The 17500-nt window shown below is 43.9% G+C and overlaps 1 protein-coding gene across 1 annotated transcript in view; it reads right to left on the reverse strand.

Moving 5' to 3' along the window:
• Positions 1 to 17500, reverse strand: part of LOC135809889 (uncharacterized) — a 70973-nt gene that overhangs the window by 50262 nt on the left and 3211 nt on the right. The window contains exons 3-8 of the mRNA XM_065323332.1: positions 13804 to 14229; positions 10070 to 10114; positions 9448 to 9543; positions 8216 to 8587; positions 4963 to 5388; positions 1569 to 1613 (exon numbers count right to left, since the gene is read on the reverse strand). Of these exons, the coding sequence (XP_065179404.1) occupies positions 1569 to 1613; positions 4963 to 5388; positions 8216 to 8587; positions 9448 to 9543; positions 10070 to 10114; positions 13804 to 14229 (1410 nt within the window). The remainder of the gene's footprint in view (positions 1 to 1568; positions 1614 to 4962; positions 5389 to 8215; positions 8588 to 9447; positions 9544 to 10069; positions 10115 to 13803; positions 14230 to 17500) is intronic.

The following is a 17500-nucleotide window of genomic DNA, read 5'->3' on the forward strand; positions in this document are numbered from 1 at the left end:
AAAGTTAATAATAAATGTAGGACTAATGTCGATTTGCCCTGCTTTTCTATACACTCTTATGATCCATGGACGAAATTTTCAACCGGACGAACTCCTTTTCTTTGGAGTTGGGGACGAAATTATTGACCGACGACATTTTCTGCCTCTACAGTATATAGGATTTTTCCCAATTTTTCTGCCTCTACAGTATATATATAGGATTTTTCCCAATTTTCGGGAAAGAGTAGATCATACCTTACAAAGTAAAGTTCTTTCTTCAAAAACCTCTGCATTCCGTGTTTATCAGAGATGATGCCTGCCAAGTTTCACCAGCACAAGGGCTTTACTTTTTCTGTAACAGGCCGGCCTTCCCGTGCAAGAGTGTCCAGAATTTTCAAAATCCTATATATACTGTATATCAGCGCCTTTAAAGCCATGGCCTTATATTCGAAACACTGCTGCTTTCCTAGCTATTCTAGATGTAAAATGACTCACGCACTACGCCATGTCATAAAAGTCAAAGTCCACACAGAAATTTCAATCTAAATTCAAAACCTACTTCAAATGTAATTATTTATGAAGCCCATGACTTTATAACTGAGACTGGCTTTATAATCGAATATACCTCCATGGCTTCAAAGGTGCGGACATACGGTAGGATTTGACCTCTTCAAAAATTCCCAGTTTCCCCTGCCAATAAAAACCGTAGTTGGCAATATCCAAGCCTAGATATAGCCCATATGGAGCTAACAAAAACATTCTATGCATCTATGGCTAAAGAAGAAGCACCTCCTAGGCTAGTCCCAAAAGAGTATTCCACTATTAATATGTGTACGTACTTCAACACAACTGACTTAGTAAATGCCCCAAACATGTAGTGTCTTTAGTTCATATTGATCTGCGAGCACTTTACAACACTCCTTCAATGCTAGGATGGTGCTAATATTCATCTATTCCACTGCTAGTCTATTTCTACCACTTGTAATTGCAATTCATCAGCAATAATTGAACACAGATACCTTTCCTGGGAGTCTTAGCCAGTGAGTAACCTCTATTCATTCATTTTAAATAAGGAGAGGCATTGTGGGAAAGATCAAGATCAAGATGCATCTTCAATAACATTGCTTCACACATCGACCATTTTCGAGGCGGCAAATGCGTCTTGAAGTCTAATCCTATATATGGGATTAACTGGTGACAGACAAAGAGATAAGGAAACATTTCCAACTAAGGAAACATTTCCAGTTGCAAATGGTCTATGCTCGCAAATCACCAACTGAAGCTGGAACAAAGGTCTCCCGTTTCACAGTGTAAGGGTATAGAGTACAAACCGATGCAGTGGTGTTCACTTTAATGGAATGTGAGAGCTACTATTTCAATGTAAACGAGTCGGGGAAGCGATTTGCCAGAAAAGTGAAACAATGCCAAACTCATGCACCCCGACTTGAACCTGCACCCTGCTCATCACGAGCAATGCTCTAGCCATCTGAATTTAATCATAATTCATAGGTTTATGTTCAGCGAACGGAAGTTCACGTTATCAGTATTGTGCTGTCTCACTGTCAGCTACACTCAGTACTACTACTCACGTAGAAGTGGGAAATCCACTGGCGGCATGGTGCTGGTTTTTCCCTCTGCGCATGAAAACAGTAGAGAATAAGCACAGATGGAGAATAGCTCGACAGAGGAAGTTGAAATTCTTTCCTTTTTAAAATGTAAAGGACGTACTAGAATCCTAAACTTGAATTCGGACAGTGAGCCAATGTAATCATGGATAAAAGGGAAGAACGACATTTTACAATATGAGATAAGACATTTTCATCTTTATGACTAAATGTCCACCAAAGGAACGAGATCATACAAAGTCAGAGATTCTGACAACAAGGTACAAAACTGACAGGGAGTACTGAGACATTCAACGATGTGACACCTAGCTCCAGCACATTTACGAGATAAGCGATGCCCTAGTTGCAATACCTGGCTACTCTATTCTTAGATCTGACAGGACTAGCCAGCAAGGCGGCGGAATATGTTTTATGTCAGCCACTCTTCTACTCAGCCTCTTTTGCAATACAAAATGGCCGCATAGTATGCAGCCACTGTTTTGCTTCACTCTATTTCTTGCGCTTACGGTTTTCTTCATTCAGCACTATTTCACGCACTTACCTAGGGTACCCTGTAAAAGACTTACAGGCTGTGGAGATTTCCCTAGTAAAATAAAAAATACTACTCCTACTGAAGCCTCTTAGCCTCTTAGTAGTGGTACCGTAAAGTACCCCCAGAGCGCCCCACCATCTCATCCTTTCGTGGTCATATTGTGCAGGTGGTCTGCTGTCTGTAGGTCATACGACATGAACCTTGTACACATATTGCATGTTTTGCAGTCAATCCGTACCTTCAAGCGGACACAAGCTCCACACAAAAACCTGCCAAGTGTGACCTTAGTACACTGAGATTCTCACATTGTACACACTTGGTTGCACTCTGCCATACGATTTTCCTTTCTCTGGCTGTAAAATCAAGGTGGGGCGCTCTTGCAAGACGGGGCGCTCTTGCAAGACGGGGCGCTCTGGCGGTACTTCACGGTAGTAGTACTACTACTACTGCTACTACGACGCACAAACCAACAACTTTACAACTTGGAAGGCTCAGGTTAGGAAAAGTACAAACAATCAGGGGAAGGAAAGCGCAGCGAAGATGAGCACGACTATGTCCCCCGGCAACAAAGAATGCCAAGGATGATGACAAGACTAGTTAGGGGTCGTCGTAAAAGAATTGTCGTCCCTGAAATGAACATCATTCGGGGAGGGGTGTGAACCAAAATTGCAAGTCGACCAACACTATACATATATGAGCCCCGGCCAGCGAAAACCAGCACTTGTGTACTTGATATCAATCATCAAAATGTGACGTCAAAGTTGGGGACGCGCAGTGAGCTGGCTTTTGAAGATTCTTTTTCGATCGAGTGGGTGTCTTTGTTGTCAAAGGAGTTTCAAGTGTCTTCAAATGTCTCTGGTCAATTGATTTTAGCGCTAGGTGAGAGCTCGTCACACGGAGGTTGAGTTTAGACACAGCGATGGCGACAGGTGTCGCGACAAAGACTTAGGTCCAGAGTTGTCAGCGCGAGACTCCCTGTACGGAGCGGCGCTGAAAGTTAGTTCGCGATCGGAATTATTTGTTTGGTGGCGATCTTGCTGAGCTTGTCCAGCAGTGGCGAGTCTCATATGCATAGCAACGAGGAGCCCTCATAAAATCGACACTGGATACTGGTGGCGACGATAGTCAGTGCTGGAGTAATAGCGACTGCGAGGAGAAGCAGAATGTCGTCCCGCTGAGCGATCCGTATTTCTACATCGACAACAATGATGCTGCAGACACTGATGGAGGGCTTCTCACGGCGCAAAACAGAGCGTAGTATTATCAGTACTCTACCTTGCCAGATGACGCCAAGCTGGCTGCTGCCTGTGCTGAGAAAGGGGATACCTAAAAACTCAAACCGGCTGAACGCTTTCGGGCAACATCTTCACGTGCTACAAAACGCGAGTATTCGCTCATATCATTGAAATACAATTATGCTGAAATCATGGTCTGAGTGAAAGTGTGCAAGAGAGTGGATGTCTGTGGTATTGGTGAGCACATCTATCAGTATGGCAAGCTTTGTCACAACGCTCAAACTACCAGCACAGAGGTCCCTGAACACAATTTGGAAGGCCAGCCACCAATCATCGTTTTGCACTCTGGTGTTGTAAAGAAGGTAGTGATGTATACGGAATATCGTCACACTTCTGAACAACTCATGCCTGCAGCACCAAGAGGGCAAGCCTGATTTGCATTCTATTTACTTACATGTACCTGTTCCACATCACAATCAGAAACTGTAGGATCAACTTGCATGGAATCACTAGGCATGGATGCTGCGCCAACTGTACGGAATCTTGACCTGTGTGACTTCAAACTCTATTTTCCATGCTTTCGCTTATCAGATTGTCATCAAACTTGATAACTTGAATGATTAATAGTGTAGAAACAATTTGGAGGGAAAAAATAATTTTTGAAAAAATTACACATGTTCAGGTTTCTGCTGGCTGGGGCTCATATATGTATGTGTACGTGCATGCAATTTTCGTTGTCCAGTACAGCAAGCTGCATTCATTTCAAAGGGAGGAGAGGGGCCTTAGTACAAAATGAACGATCGTTTCAGGGAGGACAAAATAACTTTTGAGACGACCCCTTAGACAATTGGACATACCAGTCTTACTACAAAGCAACAGAGACCCCAAATTGGGAGGCTCAACTTCTGTAATAAAAAAAGAAAGGCGAAGCTCCACTGTGATCTAAATTTATGTAATACAGTCAACTCCACGTATAGCCAACTCGCACATAGTGAATTTCAGGATTATAACAAACCATTGAATTTGTCCATGTCCCTGTTTGACTAAGAAAGTGGTGGACACCACGCAACTGCATTATAAAAAAAGGGGGTTTGTCAACTGACAACCGCTCTATTCAGTTGCTATTAACACTTGGCGCATGCGGTGGATGAAAAATTCTTTATACGTGATGTCGAAAACGTTATGACGTTTCGGGCCAGTCACCCATCGTCAGAACCTCTGTTTGAACTGAGGAAAAATTGACCCTTTGTACTGAGCAGAGTTTGTTTATAGCGAACCATATGTTGTAATGCCACACTAATACATGTACTGTCACAGGTCAAATACCAGTCATGATTATGTTTCTAGAAGGTGTAAGTGCAGTGCATTCATGTTATGAAGAACTTCAGCTTCGAACTAAGTTTCCTGTGCAATGGTGTTCTTTATTTGTACATGTTAATTTGAAGCAGGAATGTGTTTTTAATGTGTTTTTTAATGTGTTTTTAACCCCCTACTCTCCAGAAAGCACAATACTGCATGAGTTCTGGCACACACGTATGTTGGCCAATGGTATTTATGGAATATTTTTATGAAGCATGCCTACCCTTCTTACCTATTGTTGGAGGCTCTTCTTGCGTGACAGCAACATTGAACGAGTGGAGCACTGTTTGCTCCACGTGAGAGTAAGTGGTATGCTGATTGAGATAGTTCACTGTTAAGTGATAGGTGCCAGATGTACGGCTTTCCTCCGGGTAAAGGAAACACACATAGGCCACGTCTTGCTGCGATGTAGCATTCCTGAACAGATACAGCTTAACCGACTGGTCACCATTGGAAATGAGAGCTTGGTTTTTAAATAGACGTATCACTCTATCCTTGACGGGAACCTGTTTACCGCCGGATACTGTAACTGTAAATCTCGCACACTCGAGGAGTCTATCAGAATAAAGTTTGACAGAACTGTATCCTTTTATGGTTGCATTCACATCAAGACCTTTGATGGTAGAGGTCTTCCAAGCATTGATAGTGGCAACCGCTTCTGCAGAATACAGGTTACGCAGCAACAATTACATAAATTGATAAAATTGCAAACAACAGTACCAGATGCATCAACATTATCACGAATGTTTTATCGGATAACGAGCAGAAAGATGATGAACCATAGATATTATGAACAAGAGAAGGACTAAACCAGGGAAAGGGATGCATATAACTGAGCAAGGACAAAAGAGAACTTCATACTAATTTTAGCATAACGCTCCTTAGGAAGTGTTCGTAACACTAATGGATGCAATGGCAAATTACTACTATTGAAGAAAAGTATAGAGCGATATGTACACTACCAACATGCCCTAGCAGAATTACTGCATGGCAGTTTTGGACATAGTTCTCGTTAATGTTATCTCCCCCAGTGCATTTTTGTTGCACTGAGCCTTCCTTGTCTGTTGCATATGTGCTAACGCCACAACGTCGCCGTGTTCATAATCTGTCAGGTGAGCACTGGTGGCTATGAAAGCACTGTTCAAAGCTACCGTATTTCCCCGTTTGTAAGTTGCACCCCCATTTCCGGATCCATGTCACATCGTTTCAATATAATTATTCACTTCGGTAGTAAATCATGCACTAATGTAAGTCACCCCCCCCCCTCCCCCTTTGTTGGCCCTGATGTTAGGTGTACAAAGGTGCCACTTATATTCGGGGAAATACGGTACAACATGTCACTATATGCACAGTGCCGACGACAGCTTGTACTCAGTATGAAGTGTGTGCTACGCCAGCAAGAAGGGAATAGCGGTTTATGATCGGCTGAAAATGGCCCCTCCGTATTAGCATGGGAAATATGCGCACAGCACGCATTAAATCATAACAAATGTCTACTTCTAGAAAAGAAAAGGACCAAGGAACTACAATAATACAAATGATCTTTGCATTTTTGAGCCACACAAGTTGTGTGGAATGTTGCTTTGCATCCTAGAATCGTGATTTGACCATATTGTCCAATGGTCTTTCCAGTATCGTCATCGACATGCATGTACATCTGCCGACGTCCTTCACAGCTGAGACTTTCAGCTCGTGCTTTTCTTGGTTGCGCTCACCCTCCCCTCCTATGTTATCATAGAACTTAGAACTTTCCAAGTCGGAAGGCTGTTGGAGTGCGCATCCAAGATGTGCTAGCCAGTTAGTTGTAGAACGCCAGTACCGTCGGTAAGTGTCTTGCAATATTGCACGAGCTGATTGTTTAGTAACTGGTGGTGTTATTCGACATTAGGCCAAGTAAAAAAACTGATTGTTTATCGTCAGCGCCCGCCCTATAATTTTCGCCCTCCCGGCCGAATTATTTGACTTTTTAATTCCGCTAAATATACTGTATGTGCTGCGATCTACGCCTATGGCCTCTAATCAACGTGACTCTAGATCTTGGAAGGCCAAGCCTGCAGGTTGAACCACACATGTAGGTGCTACAGGCTGAAAAGTGAAAGAGATTATCAGCTGCCTGCTTTTCTTTGTTGTTCTACGTTGGTTGTTTCACTTTTCCTTATTTGCATCCTCAAAATATCTTGCAAGATGTTATTCGTGGCTAACGACTCATTTGCATCACATAGATTTATCTCACTCTGTGTAGAATGGCTTCAAAAAGAATATGTGAAGGAAAAGGCATGCCTAGGGGTTGCCAACACCTACCATACAGCAATATATGCAAACATAAAAAATAAAATAACTCCCGCCCGGCCCGATTTCTCGGGAAAATCTGACGATAAATAATCAATATATTTTACATGGCCTAGGCCAAGTAAAAATAATTGATTGTTGATCGTCAGCGCCCGCCCCGATTTTTCAGTCCGTCCCGGGATTTATTATTTTTTATTTTCGTGATCAACGGTAGAAAACTCGTGTGTTTAGCGAAATCTGAACTTTTTTTAGCAGTACGAGCGTATGCGAGCTCTCATGTACAACTTCAACGTGCTTTTACCGTAGCGACATCACGCAGTGCAGTGTGATTCCAGTGTACTTGTGTGAAATCTGGCAACTACAATACATGGCACTGTAGTCTGTACAGTGTACCACCTGATATCTACGCCTGCATTCATGGAAACTGCGCAGCCGCCGCGTATCACAGAGTAATCTGCACATGTTCAAAGTGTGCCCAGGCAGACTGGTAGCAGTCACAACCAACAATGGTAGTACACCCATATCCCCATAGATGTAATACATGCTAAGATTTCAAAATGTCCGGTCGATGTAGATATAAAAAAAGTTATAAAATAAAAATACAACCCTCCCGTCTGCCCCGATTTTTCGGAAAATTCTGACGATCAACAATCTTCCTTTTTTTTTTACTTGGCCTTACCAAGAGTACATAACCCCCAAGAGTGTGCAACTGCCTGCACAACCTCTATGCTGTGCTGCGACGACAGAACTTCACATCAAGTGACATGGTTCAAACGGTTACGCTGGCAAACAGTGCAAAGTGACCACAAGAGAGTTGAGCCCCGAGCTGGTTTGCATACAACCCTGTATCTATCATGCACAGAGTGCAAAAAATGTGTACGGGTTCATCACGTGATGTGAAGTTCTGCAGTCGCAGACCCCATAGCTGGAGTTGCACACTCTTGGGGGTTATAATACTCTTTGGTATGACGTAGTGTCCACAGTGTGTAAGTAGATACTGCTTAAGTACCGGTATTACTGATTACATGCACACATACACACACACACACACACACACACCTACACACGCACGCACACACACGTGCACACACACTTACACACACGTGCACACACATACACACACACTCACACGCGCACGCACACACACACACACACACACACACACACACACACACACACAAGGCTAAATACCATACCTGGTCTTGTGATGTTTCTTATTTTGTACCAGAACACCGGGATGTCACCAAATGGCCGCCTCAGGATGAAAACATTGGTAGTTCCCAAGTCCATGGACTCAAAAGTGTCAGCAGAGGATGGTCCGTATACACCACGACCATAATCCGTTAGCTTTGCACACCAACTCTGTGATGCTGTGCCGTCTAAGTTCATCAACATCTGCAATGGCTTTTGAGTTATTTGCAGCTGCTTAAGTCCATAGGTGCATTCTGGTAGGTCACTGACACAATCTGGATTGTGGGGTGAATTTGGTGACACTGTCTCGTAAGCGAACAGTTCAGGAAGATAAGTATTGAATAGCACAACCCGTTGATACACAGCATGGGTTGACACTGGATGAACAACAAGCAACAGAATCTGATATTGTGCATGATTAAATCAACATGAATTCCTTGTGCCATACTCTCCATTCTGCTTGGATTGTGCTGCACATTGCGTATCACACGGTTGCGAAACACATTTCAGATGCTTGTACCGAAAAGTGCTGTGGATCAAGGATACTACAGTGCTGACAACTGAAATCCGACCACTGAGCGGTACGCTCACGTCGCAAACACCCAACACGGGATTGTAAGTAACACTACGAAATAGAGACCGCTAGAATGTGAACGCACCGCTCAGGCGTCGGATTTCAGTTGCCAGCACTGCAGTACTCGACACGGGAAGCCTACAATATAGGAGCAATAGAGAAAGGTCGACAGTGCTCGGACAGACATGTATCATCAGTGAACACTTAAGCTGCGTTTACACGAGGCGCTTCAATCCGAATTGGAGCTCGACCCGGGTCGAGTTTCAACCCGCCATGAACACAGATTGACTGGCGCTTTTACATGATGCCGGACTCGGGTTGAAATTTCAATCTTCTCCAAGGAGAGGTTTGAAATGAAGAAATCATATTACGGTACTTCAGTGCATATCTCGCGCCAATTTAGTGCACACGCAAATGTTTCACGAAAGCAATCACGTGACCATACAGGACCCTAGAAGTGCACTTTTGTCAGCATAATTATCAGTAATTGACGGTCAGACCCGGGTTAACACTCGTCATGTAAACACCCACCTATTTTTCCGCCATACAGACTTTCAACCCGGGTTTACAATTCGCATGTAAACACAGCCTAGTGTTATCTACATTGTACGTATACACATGGACGACCTTCTTGTCCTTATCCGATAAAGTACTATTGCTTACCAGGCAGTTTGTCTTGGCGCCATGACTGGATATCAGCGTATGACGACAACGCTGGGTCACACGTCTGTGATGGAGCGAAGTCACCTTGCACGAATCCTAGCACCAGCAGCAGCAGCATTGTGGGAAAGATCAAAATGCATCTTCAATAACATTGCTTCACACATCGACCATTTTCGAGGCGGCAAATGCGTCTTGAAGTCTAATCCTATATATGGGATTAACTGGTGACAGACAAAGAGATAAGGAAACATTTCCAACTAAGGAAACATTTCCAGTTGCAAATGGTCTATGCTCGCAAATCACCAACTGAAGCTGGAACAAAGGTCTCCCGTTTCACAGTGTAAGGGTATAGAGTACAAACCGATGCAGTGGTGTTCACTTTAATGGAACGTGAGAGATACTATTTCAATGTAAACGAGTCGGGGAAGCGATTTGCCAGAAAAGTGAAACAATGCCAAACTCATGCACCCCGACTTGAACCTGCACCCTGCTCATCACGAGCAATGCTCTAGCCATCTGAATTTAATCATAATTCATAGGTTTATGTTCAGCGAACGGAAGTTCACGTTATCAGTATTGTGCTGTCTCACTGTCAGCTACACTCAGTACCACTACTACTCACGTAGAAGTGGGAAATCCACTGGCGGCATGGTGCTGGTTTTTCCCTCTGCGCATGAAAACAGTAGAGAATAAGCACAGATGGAGAATAGCTCGACAGAGGAAGTTGAAGTTCTTTCCTTTTTAAAATGTAAAGGACGTACTAGAATCCTAAACTTGAATTCGGACAGTGAGCCAATGTAATCATGGATAAAAGGGAAGAACGACATTTTACAATATGAGATAAGACATTTTCATCTTTATGACTAAATGTCCACCAAAGGAACGAGATCATACAAAGTCAGAGATTCTGACAACAAGGTACAAAACTGACAGGGAGTACTGAGACATTCAACGATGTGACACCTAGCTCCAGCACATTTACGAGATAAGCGATGCCCTAGTTGCAATACCTGGCTACTCTATTCTTAGATCTGACAGGACTAGCCAGCAAGGCGGCGGAATATGTTTTTATGTCAGCCACTCTTCTACTCAGCCTCTTTTGCAATACAAAATGGCCGCATAGTATGCAGCCACCGTTTTGGTTCACTCTATTTCTTGCGCTTACGGTTTTCTTCATTCAGCACTATTTCACGCACTTACCTAGGGTACCCTGTAAAAAGACTTACAGGCTGTGGAGATTTCCCTAGTAAAATAAAAAATACTACTACTACCGAAGCCTCTTAGGGGTCTAATATATGTGCAACTCCAGCCCGGGCTGGAGCGAGCGGGCCAGCCCGCAAAGGGTGTTTACATGTGCAAGGCCGGGCTGGTCGCCAGCCCGCAGTGAGTTTATATGCGCTGAGCACACGCCAGCCCGTTGTGAGTATGCAGCAAACACACTACGACTGTAGTGTGCTGCCCCGGGCTGAAACGCAGGGCTGCAAGCCATACTCAGGTTAAAAACCTAAAAACTTTTTTCTCACACAATGTATTCTTCTGCTAATTTCTTTTCGCGCTGTGGCACATGTTTGGTGTGGTGTATCACCTCATTTCTTTTTTCTTTTTTTCACATTTTTAGCCGTCCATATCAAAGTATTTTGCAAGTACGAGGTGGTTTGGCTTTTTTAACATGGTTGTAAAAAGACGTTTTTTCAGTCACTTCTAGACAAGCTACGTCCAAATGAATTGTTGCAAGTGGAAGTGCTATCCTTCATGCCCGTTGTGTCCAAAAATGGGAATGATCCCACTTTGGAAAGTGTCTTCAATCATATCCTACTTTCATAGTATTCTCAGGATTCAAATAATTGGTGTGTCATTTTTTAACAAATTTGTAAAATGGCATCACAAACTGGGATATTCGGTCATCAATGTTCTGAAGTTGATAGATATCACTTCAAGGATTGCTAGTGGATGAAAATTAATCTGTCAACAGAGGAGTGAACTGCATTGTATGCTGCGAAAGCCGTGTTTTTGTATTTGTAACTAGTGGCTGTGTTATACGGTGGAATTGGATAGATAGCACAGCATCGCAGCGATGTTTTCGTTCTCACAGAGTGTATTCAGTGACCTACTGTTCTTCATTACTGTCTCTAGTGATGGCAAGATGGCCTGACGTCGTCCAAAGGCCCTGCGGAAGCAATTCACTGCCCTCCTCGTCCATTCAGGGGCTCATTTTACACATTTTACACAAAATGGCAAAGCACCCACCACTAGTTATACCAACGTGGCAGGGAGAATTAAATGATATGCACCAAATTTTCTGGTCAATGTGAATCTACGATAAATTGGCTCTCATTTGCCACCACCCATGTTTCGATACAGCCATCCGGAGCAGAGAAACAGCCCGAAGAAAAGCAAATTTTACACATTTGTTAAAAAATGCCAAAATGTTAAAAAAAAAAAGCCAAATCACCTCGTACTTGCCCTTCTTATTTAATGTAAATCATGCATGTCGACAAATAAACAGTGCTCACTGCACGTCCTTCTTGTTGCTGTACAAAAAGCTTCATAGATTTTCAAGACAATATCGGGAATCCTCTTTATAACTTCCCTCAAAAGGTAAAAGTACCTATTTTGTAGCATGAACGCAGTGTAGACACCATAATAATACAACTCTGGCCCGGGCTGGTCTGTTTATATGTGCTTTTTCTGGCCCGCCTAGCCGGGATCCCGGGTGGCTCGGGGCGGGATCCCGCCTCGCCGGGCCAGCCCGCTTGCCATATAAACGCACCACAGGTTTTGTGTGCATTTGTGTACAACCCCGAGATCCCGTTGCAGGCGGGCTGGCCCGCCTGTCGACCAGCCCGGGCTGGAGCTGCACATACCCCTTAGCCTCTTAGTAGTGGTACTGTAAAGTACCGCCAGAGCGCCCCACCATCTCATCCTTTCGTGGTCGTATTGTGCAGGTGGTCTGCTGTTTGTAGGTCATACGACATGAACCTTGTACACATATTCCACGTTTTGCAGTCAATCCGTACCTTCAAGCGGACACAAGCTCCACACAAAAACCTGCCAAGTGTGACCTTAGTACACTGAGATTCTCACATTGTACACACTTCGTTGCACTCTGCCATACGATTTTCCTTTCTCTGGCTGTAAAATCAAGGTGGGGCGCTCTTGCGAGATGGGGCGCTCTGGCGGTACTTTACGGTAGTAGTAGTAGTACTACTACTGCTACTACGACGCACAAACCAACAACTTTACAACTTGGAAGGCTCAGGTTAGGAAAAGTACAAACAATCAGGGGAAGGAAAGCGCAGCGAAGATGAGCACGACTATGTCCCCCGGCAACAAAGAATGCCAAGGATGATGACAAAACTAGTTAGGGGTCGTCGTAAAAAAATTGTCGTCCCTGAAAATGAACATCATTCGGGGAGGGGTGCGAACCAAAATTGCAAGTCGACCAACACTATACATATACATGTACGTGTACGTGCATGCAATTTTCGTTGTCCAGTACAGCAAGCTGCATTCATTTCAAAGGGAGGAGAGGGGCCTTAGTACAAAATGAACGATCGTTTCAGGGAGGACAAAAAAACTTTTGAGACGACCCCTTAGACAATTGGACATACCAGTCTTACTACAAAGCAACATAGACCCCAAATTGGGAGGCTCAACTTCTATAATAAAAAAAGAAAGGGGAAGCTCCACTGTGATCTAAATTTATGTAATACAGTCAACTCCACTTATAGCCAACTCGCACATAGTGAATTTCAGGATTATAACAAACCATTGAATTTGTCCATGTCCCTGTTTGACTAAGAAAGTGGTGGACACCACGCAACTGCATTATAAAAAAAGGGGGTTTGTCAACTGACAACCGCTCTATTCAGTTGCTATTAACACTTGGCGCATGCGGTGGATGAAAAATTCTTTATACGTGATGTCGAAAACGTTATGACGTTTCGGGCCAGTCACCCATCGTCAGAACCTCTGTTTGAACTGAGGAAAAATTGACCCTTTGTACCGAGCAGAGTTTGTTTATAGCGAACCATATGTTGTAATGCCACACTAATACATGTACTGTCACAGGTCAAATACCAGTCATGATTATGTTGCTAGAAGGTGTAAGTGCAGTGCATTCATGTTATAAAGAACTTCAGCTTCGAACTAAGTGTCCTGTGCAATGGTGTTCTTTATAATCATGAGGAGTCGACTGTATTTTTACATGTTAATTTGAAGCAGGAATGTGTTTTTTAATGTGTTTTTTAACCCCTACTCTCCAGAATGCACAATACTGCATGAGTTCTGGCACACACGTATGTTGGCCAATGGTATGTATGGAATATTTTTATGAAGCATGCCTACCCTTCTTACCTATTGTTGGAGGCTCTTCTTGCGTGACAGTAACATTGAACGAGTGGAGCACTGTTCGCTCCACGTAAGAGTAAGTGGTATGCTGATTGAGATAGTTCACTGTTAAGTGATAGGTGCCAGATGTACGGCTTTCCTCCGCGTAAGGGAAGCACACATAGGCTACATCTTGCTGCGATGTAGCATTCCTGAACAGATACAGCCTAACCGACTGGTCACCATTGGAAATGAGAGCTTGGTTTTTAAATAGACGTATCACTCTATCCTTGACGGGAACCTGTTTACCCCGGGATACTGTAACTGTAAATCTCGCACACTCGAGGAGTCTCTCAGAATAAAGTTTGACAGAACTGTATCCTTTTATGGTTGCAGTCACATCAAAACTTTTGATGATAGAGGTCTTCCAAGCATAGCTAGTGGCAAGCGCTTCTGCAGAATACAGGTTACGCAGCAACAATCACATAAATTGATAAAATTGCAAACAACAGTACCAGATGCATCAACATTATCACGAATGTTTTATCGGATAACGAACAGAAAGATGATGAACCATAGATGTTATGAACAAGAGAAGGACTAAACCAGGGAAAGGGATGCATATAACTGAACAAGGACAAAAGAGAACTTCGAACTAGTTTTAGCATAACGCTCCTTAGGAAGTGTTCACTACACTACTGTTAGACATGTTATTATAACGAATCACAAATTTAACGATTGTCCAAAATTCGTAGGTTAACGAGAAGATATGTTAACGATCTTGCAGTATTCCGGCATATCCACACACAACATTATATGAAGCAGTACGGCCTCAACGGATCTTATTACAACGAAGAAATGTCATCCGTTAAAACGTTAGATTTGCTTCCTCGTTATATATACATGTCTTACAGTAATGGATGCAATGGCGAATTACAACTATTGAAGAAAAGTATAAAGCGATATACACTACCAACACGCCCTAGCAGTATTACAGCATGGCAGTTTTGGACATATTTCTCGCTAATGTTACCTCCCCCATTTCATTTTTGTTGCACTGAGCCTTTTTCTCGTCTATTGCATAAGTGCTAACGTTACAACATCGCCGTGTTCATAATCTGTCAGGTGAGCACTGGTGGCTATGAAAGCACTGTTCAAAGCTACCGTATTCCCCCGTTTGTAAGTCGCACCCCCATTTCCGGATCCATGTCACATCGTTTCAATATATTCACTTCAGTAGTAAATCATGCACGATTGTAAGTCACCCCCCCCCCCGCCCCCTTTGTTGGCCCTGATGTTAGGTGTACAAAGGTGCGACTTATATTCGGGGAAATACGGTATAACATGTCACTATATGCACAGTGCCGACGACAGCTTGTACTCGGTATGAAGTGTGTGCTACGCCAGCAAGAAGGGAATAGCGGCTTATGATCGGCTGAAAATGGCCCCTCCGTATTAGCATGGGTAATATGCGCACAGCACGCATTAAAGGGGAAGTTAAGGCAAAAATTAAAATTTCACCAGTTGTAGTCTTCGGGGTGCTGAGTCGAATGGTCTTGGTCCGAGAAAGCTGAGACGCTCCCTTCCTACTTGAATCCCAATCGAACTCGCGCACTTCCACCGAAACTGGGTGACTGCGCTGAGTCGACTGGTTTTGGTCCGAAAAGGCTGCGATGCAGCGTTCCTCCTTTATTCCCAATCGAACATGGTTGAACAAGTGGTCACGTGCTCCTGGGTGCCCAAATCACCTGGTCACCACGCCAGCAGGCGACAACTAACACCAAGGTCCAACTCGAGTGACAGGACTGCACCCAAAAAAGGTCAAACAGGCTAGCAAGTTGTACCCTGCAGGCACGGTGACCAGGTGACTGGTGTAGTCCGCGAAAGTGGCACACGCTTGTTCGTTCTTGTTTCCAGTTCCAAGATCGACACCATGTCGCTCCTCGAGTTGGCAGAACGCTCCCATCTTCGCGAAAGCGATGTGTTCTTTGCAAAGCACGTACGCGATGTCGAACTTTCGTCCAACATTCGCAGCAGTTGCCTCGTCGATCTTGCACAGAGCCTGTGCGATAGGAGCGTATTCAATAGCGTTGCCCGAGGACTGCTCCTTTCGATACAGGCACATCGCACGCTGGTGCATTTCTGAAGCGGCGTGGTCCTTGAACGCGGACGTTTTCAATTTTTTGGATCCTGTAACAAACGACTCGGAAATGTTTTTTGAACTTCTCAGCTTCTCCAAAAAAGCGAGAGCAAAGTTTACATTTCAACACTTCTGCTACTTCTCGATCTCCTCTACTACGCTCAAACTGGAGCCAAACTGAAGTGGACAGCTCCTTGTCATACTGGCGTGATACTGCGAAACCCACTTTTCACAAGTAGCTGCTCTAACTCCGCGGGACTTCTTCCCAGGTGGAGCGCCATTGTCGTCAGCCTTTCTCTTCCCCAACGACGCCATTTCTGAATTTCGGTCGGACAGTTTGTCCGTTCAAGTAAAAAAGCGCCGGATTCAAACCGAAAATGGTCGGAAAATGTCCGATGTCCGACCGTTATCGTGTTCCCTGGGTTATGTACTCTCGGCACAACCCAACAGCTCTGATTTTTACTTATGAAAATGACGTGCAGTTCCTACGTTATTTTCATCCGTAATTCCGTAAAGCGAAACCTCCCTAATGTATTTACTGTTTATCTGTCCCCACAGGATACCGCGATTCCGCGGACTCGGAATTTTCCGCGTTATTGGTTATCATCCTCGTTTTCGGGAGATTTCGCATATATCCCGCGTTATTCATGAGAATGTACAAGATAATAGTGCATGCTGTCGAAAATGTACTACAAAGTCGCATGGGTTCATGAGTTTGTACGACAAAGTTGTATTCTTGCATGAGACTAGCACGCTAAAGTTGTACCAGTGACAGATAACTCGTGCATAATGCCCGCATTAACCCGCATATTTGCCGCATTAACCCGCATATTTGCCGCATAATCCCGCATATTTGCCGCATAATCCCGCATATTTGCCGCATAATCCCGCATATTTGCCGCATAATCCCGCATATTTGCCGCATAATCCCGCATATTTGCCGCATAATGGCCTGTTTTCGCCCGCATAATTATGCGCATAATTTTAGGATTTTGTCCGCGTTATTCTGTGGGGACAGCTGTTTATCCTTGGCTCTCCATCCGAGACCATTTTGGCACAGCAACTGTCTACGTGAAATTTAGGGCTCACAGTTGCGTACATTCAACATCAGCGCCATTTTGTTCCACGAGGTGCTGGCGTGATCAGTGAAAACCGTGTTTCAGCCAATCACCGGGCTTGGAATTTTGAATATTTTTTGAATCTTCTATCGATTCGTTCTAAAGATCGACTTGCCGGAGAGCCATGAAATTTTCAGGGAGGATTCCTTGGCTGAAGGACTACAGGATTACCGAACGATTTTTTCAAATCCGTGCTCTGAGACCCACGAACGGGATTTTGTGGATTTTCGTCCCTCGATGGGACAAACATCTGTGGGAATCGATGACACAAGCTCGGTGAAAACCAAAAATATGGCTCGGTAATCCTCTGGCCAGGTCCCTCAAGAAAATGTTGAGCCATAGATCGTCAAAATCGGAGCAACCATTGTGCAGTTCTTACATTTTTGAAGCGCGCAAGGTCAAGAAGAAGACCGTGCGCAAGCTGACATGACAAAAAACGGCAACTCAAGAAAAAAATAATGATGAT

The sequence above is a fragment of the Sycon ciliatum genome, chromosome 2, assembly GCF_964019385.1.
Source record: "Sycon ciliatum chromosome 2, ocSycCili1.1, whole genome shotgun sequence".
Lineage (NCBI taxonomy): Eukaryota > Metazoa > Porifera > Calcarea > Leucosolenida > Sycettidae > Sycon > Sycon ciliatum.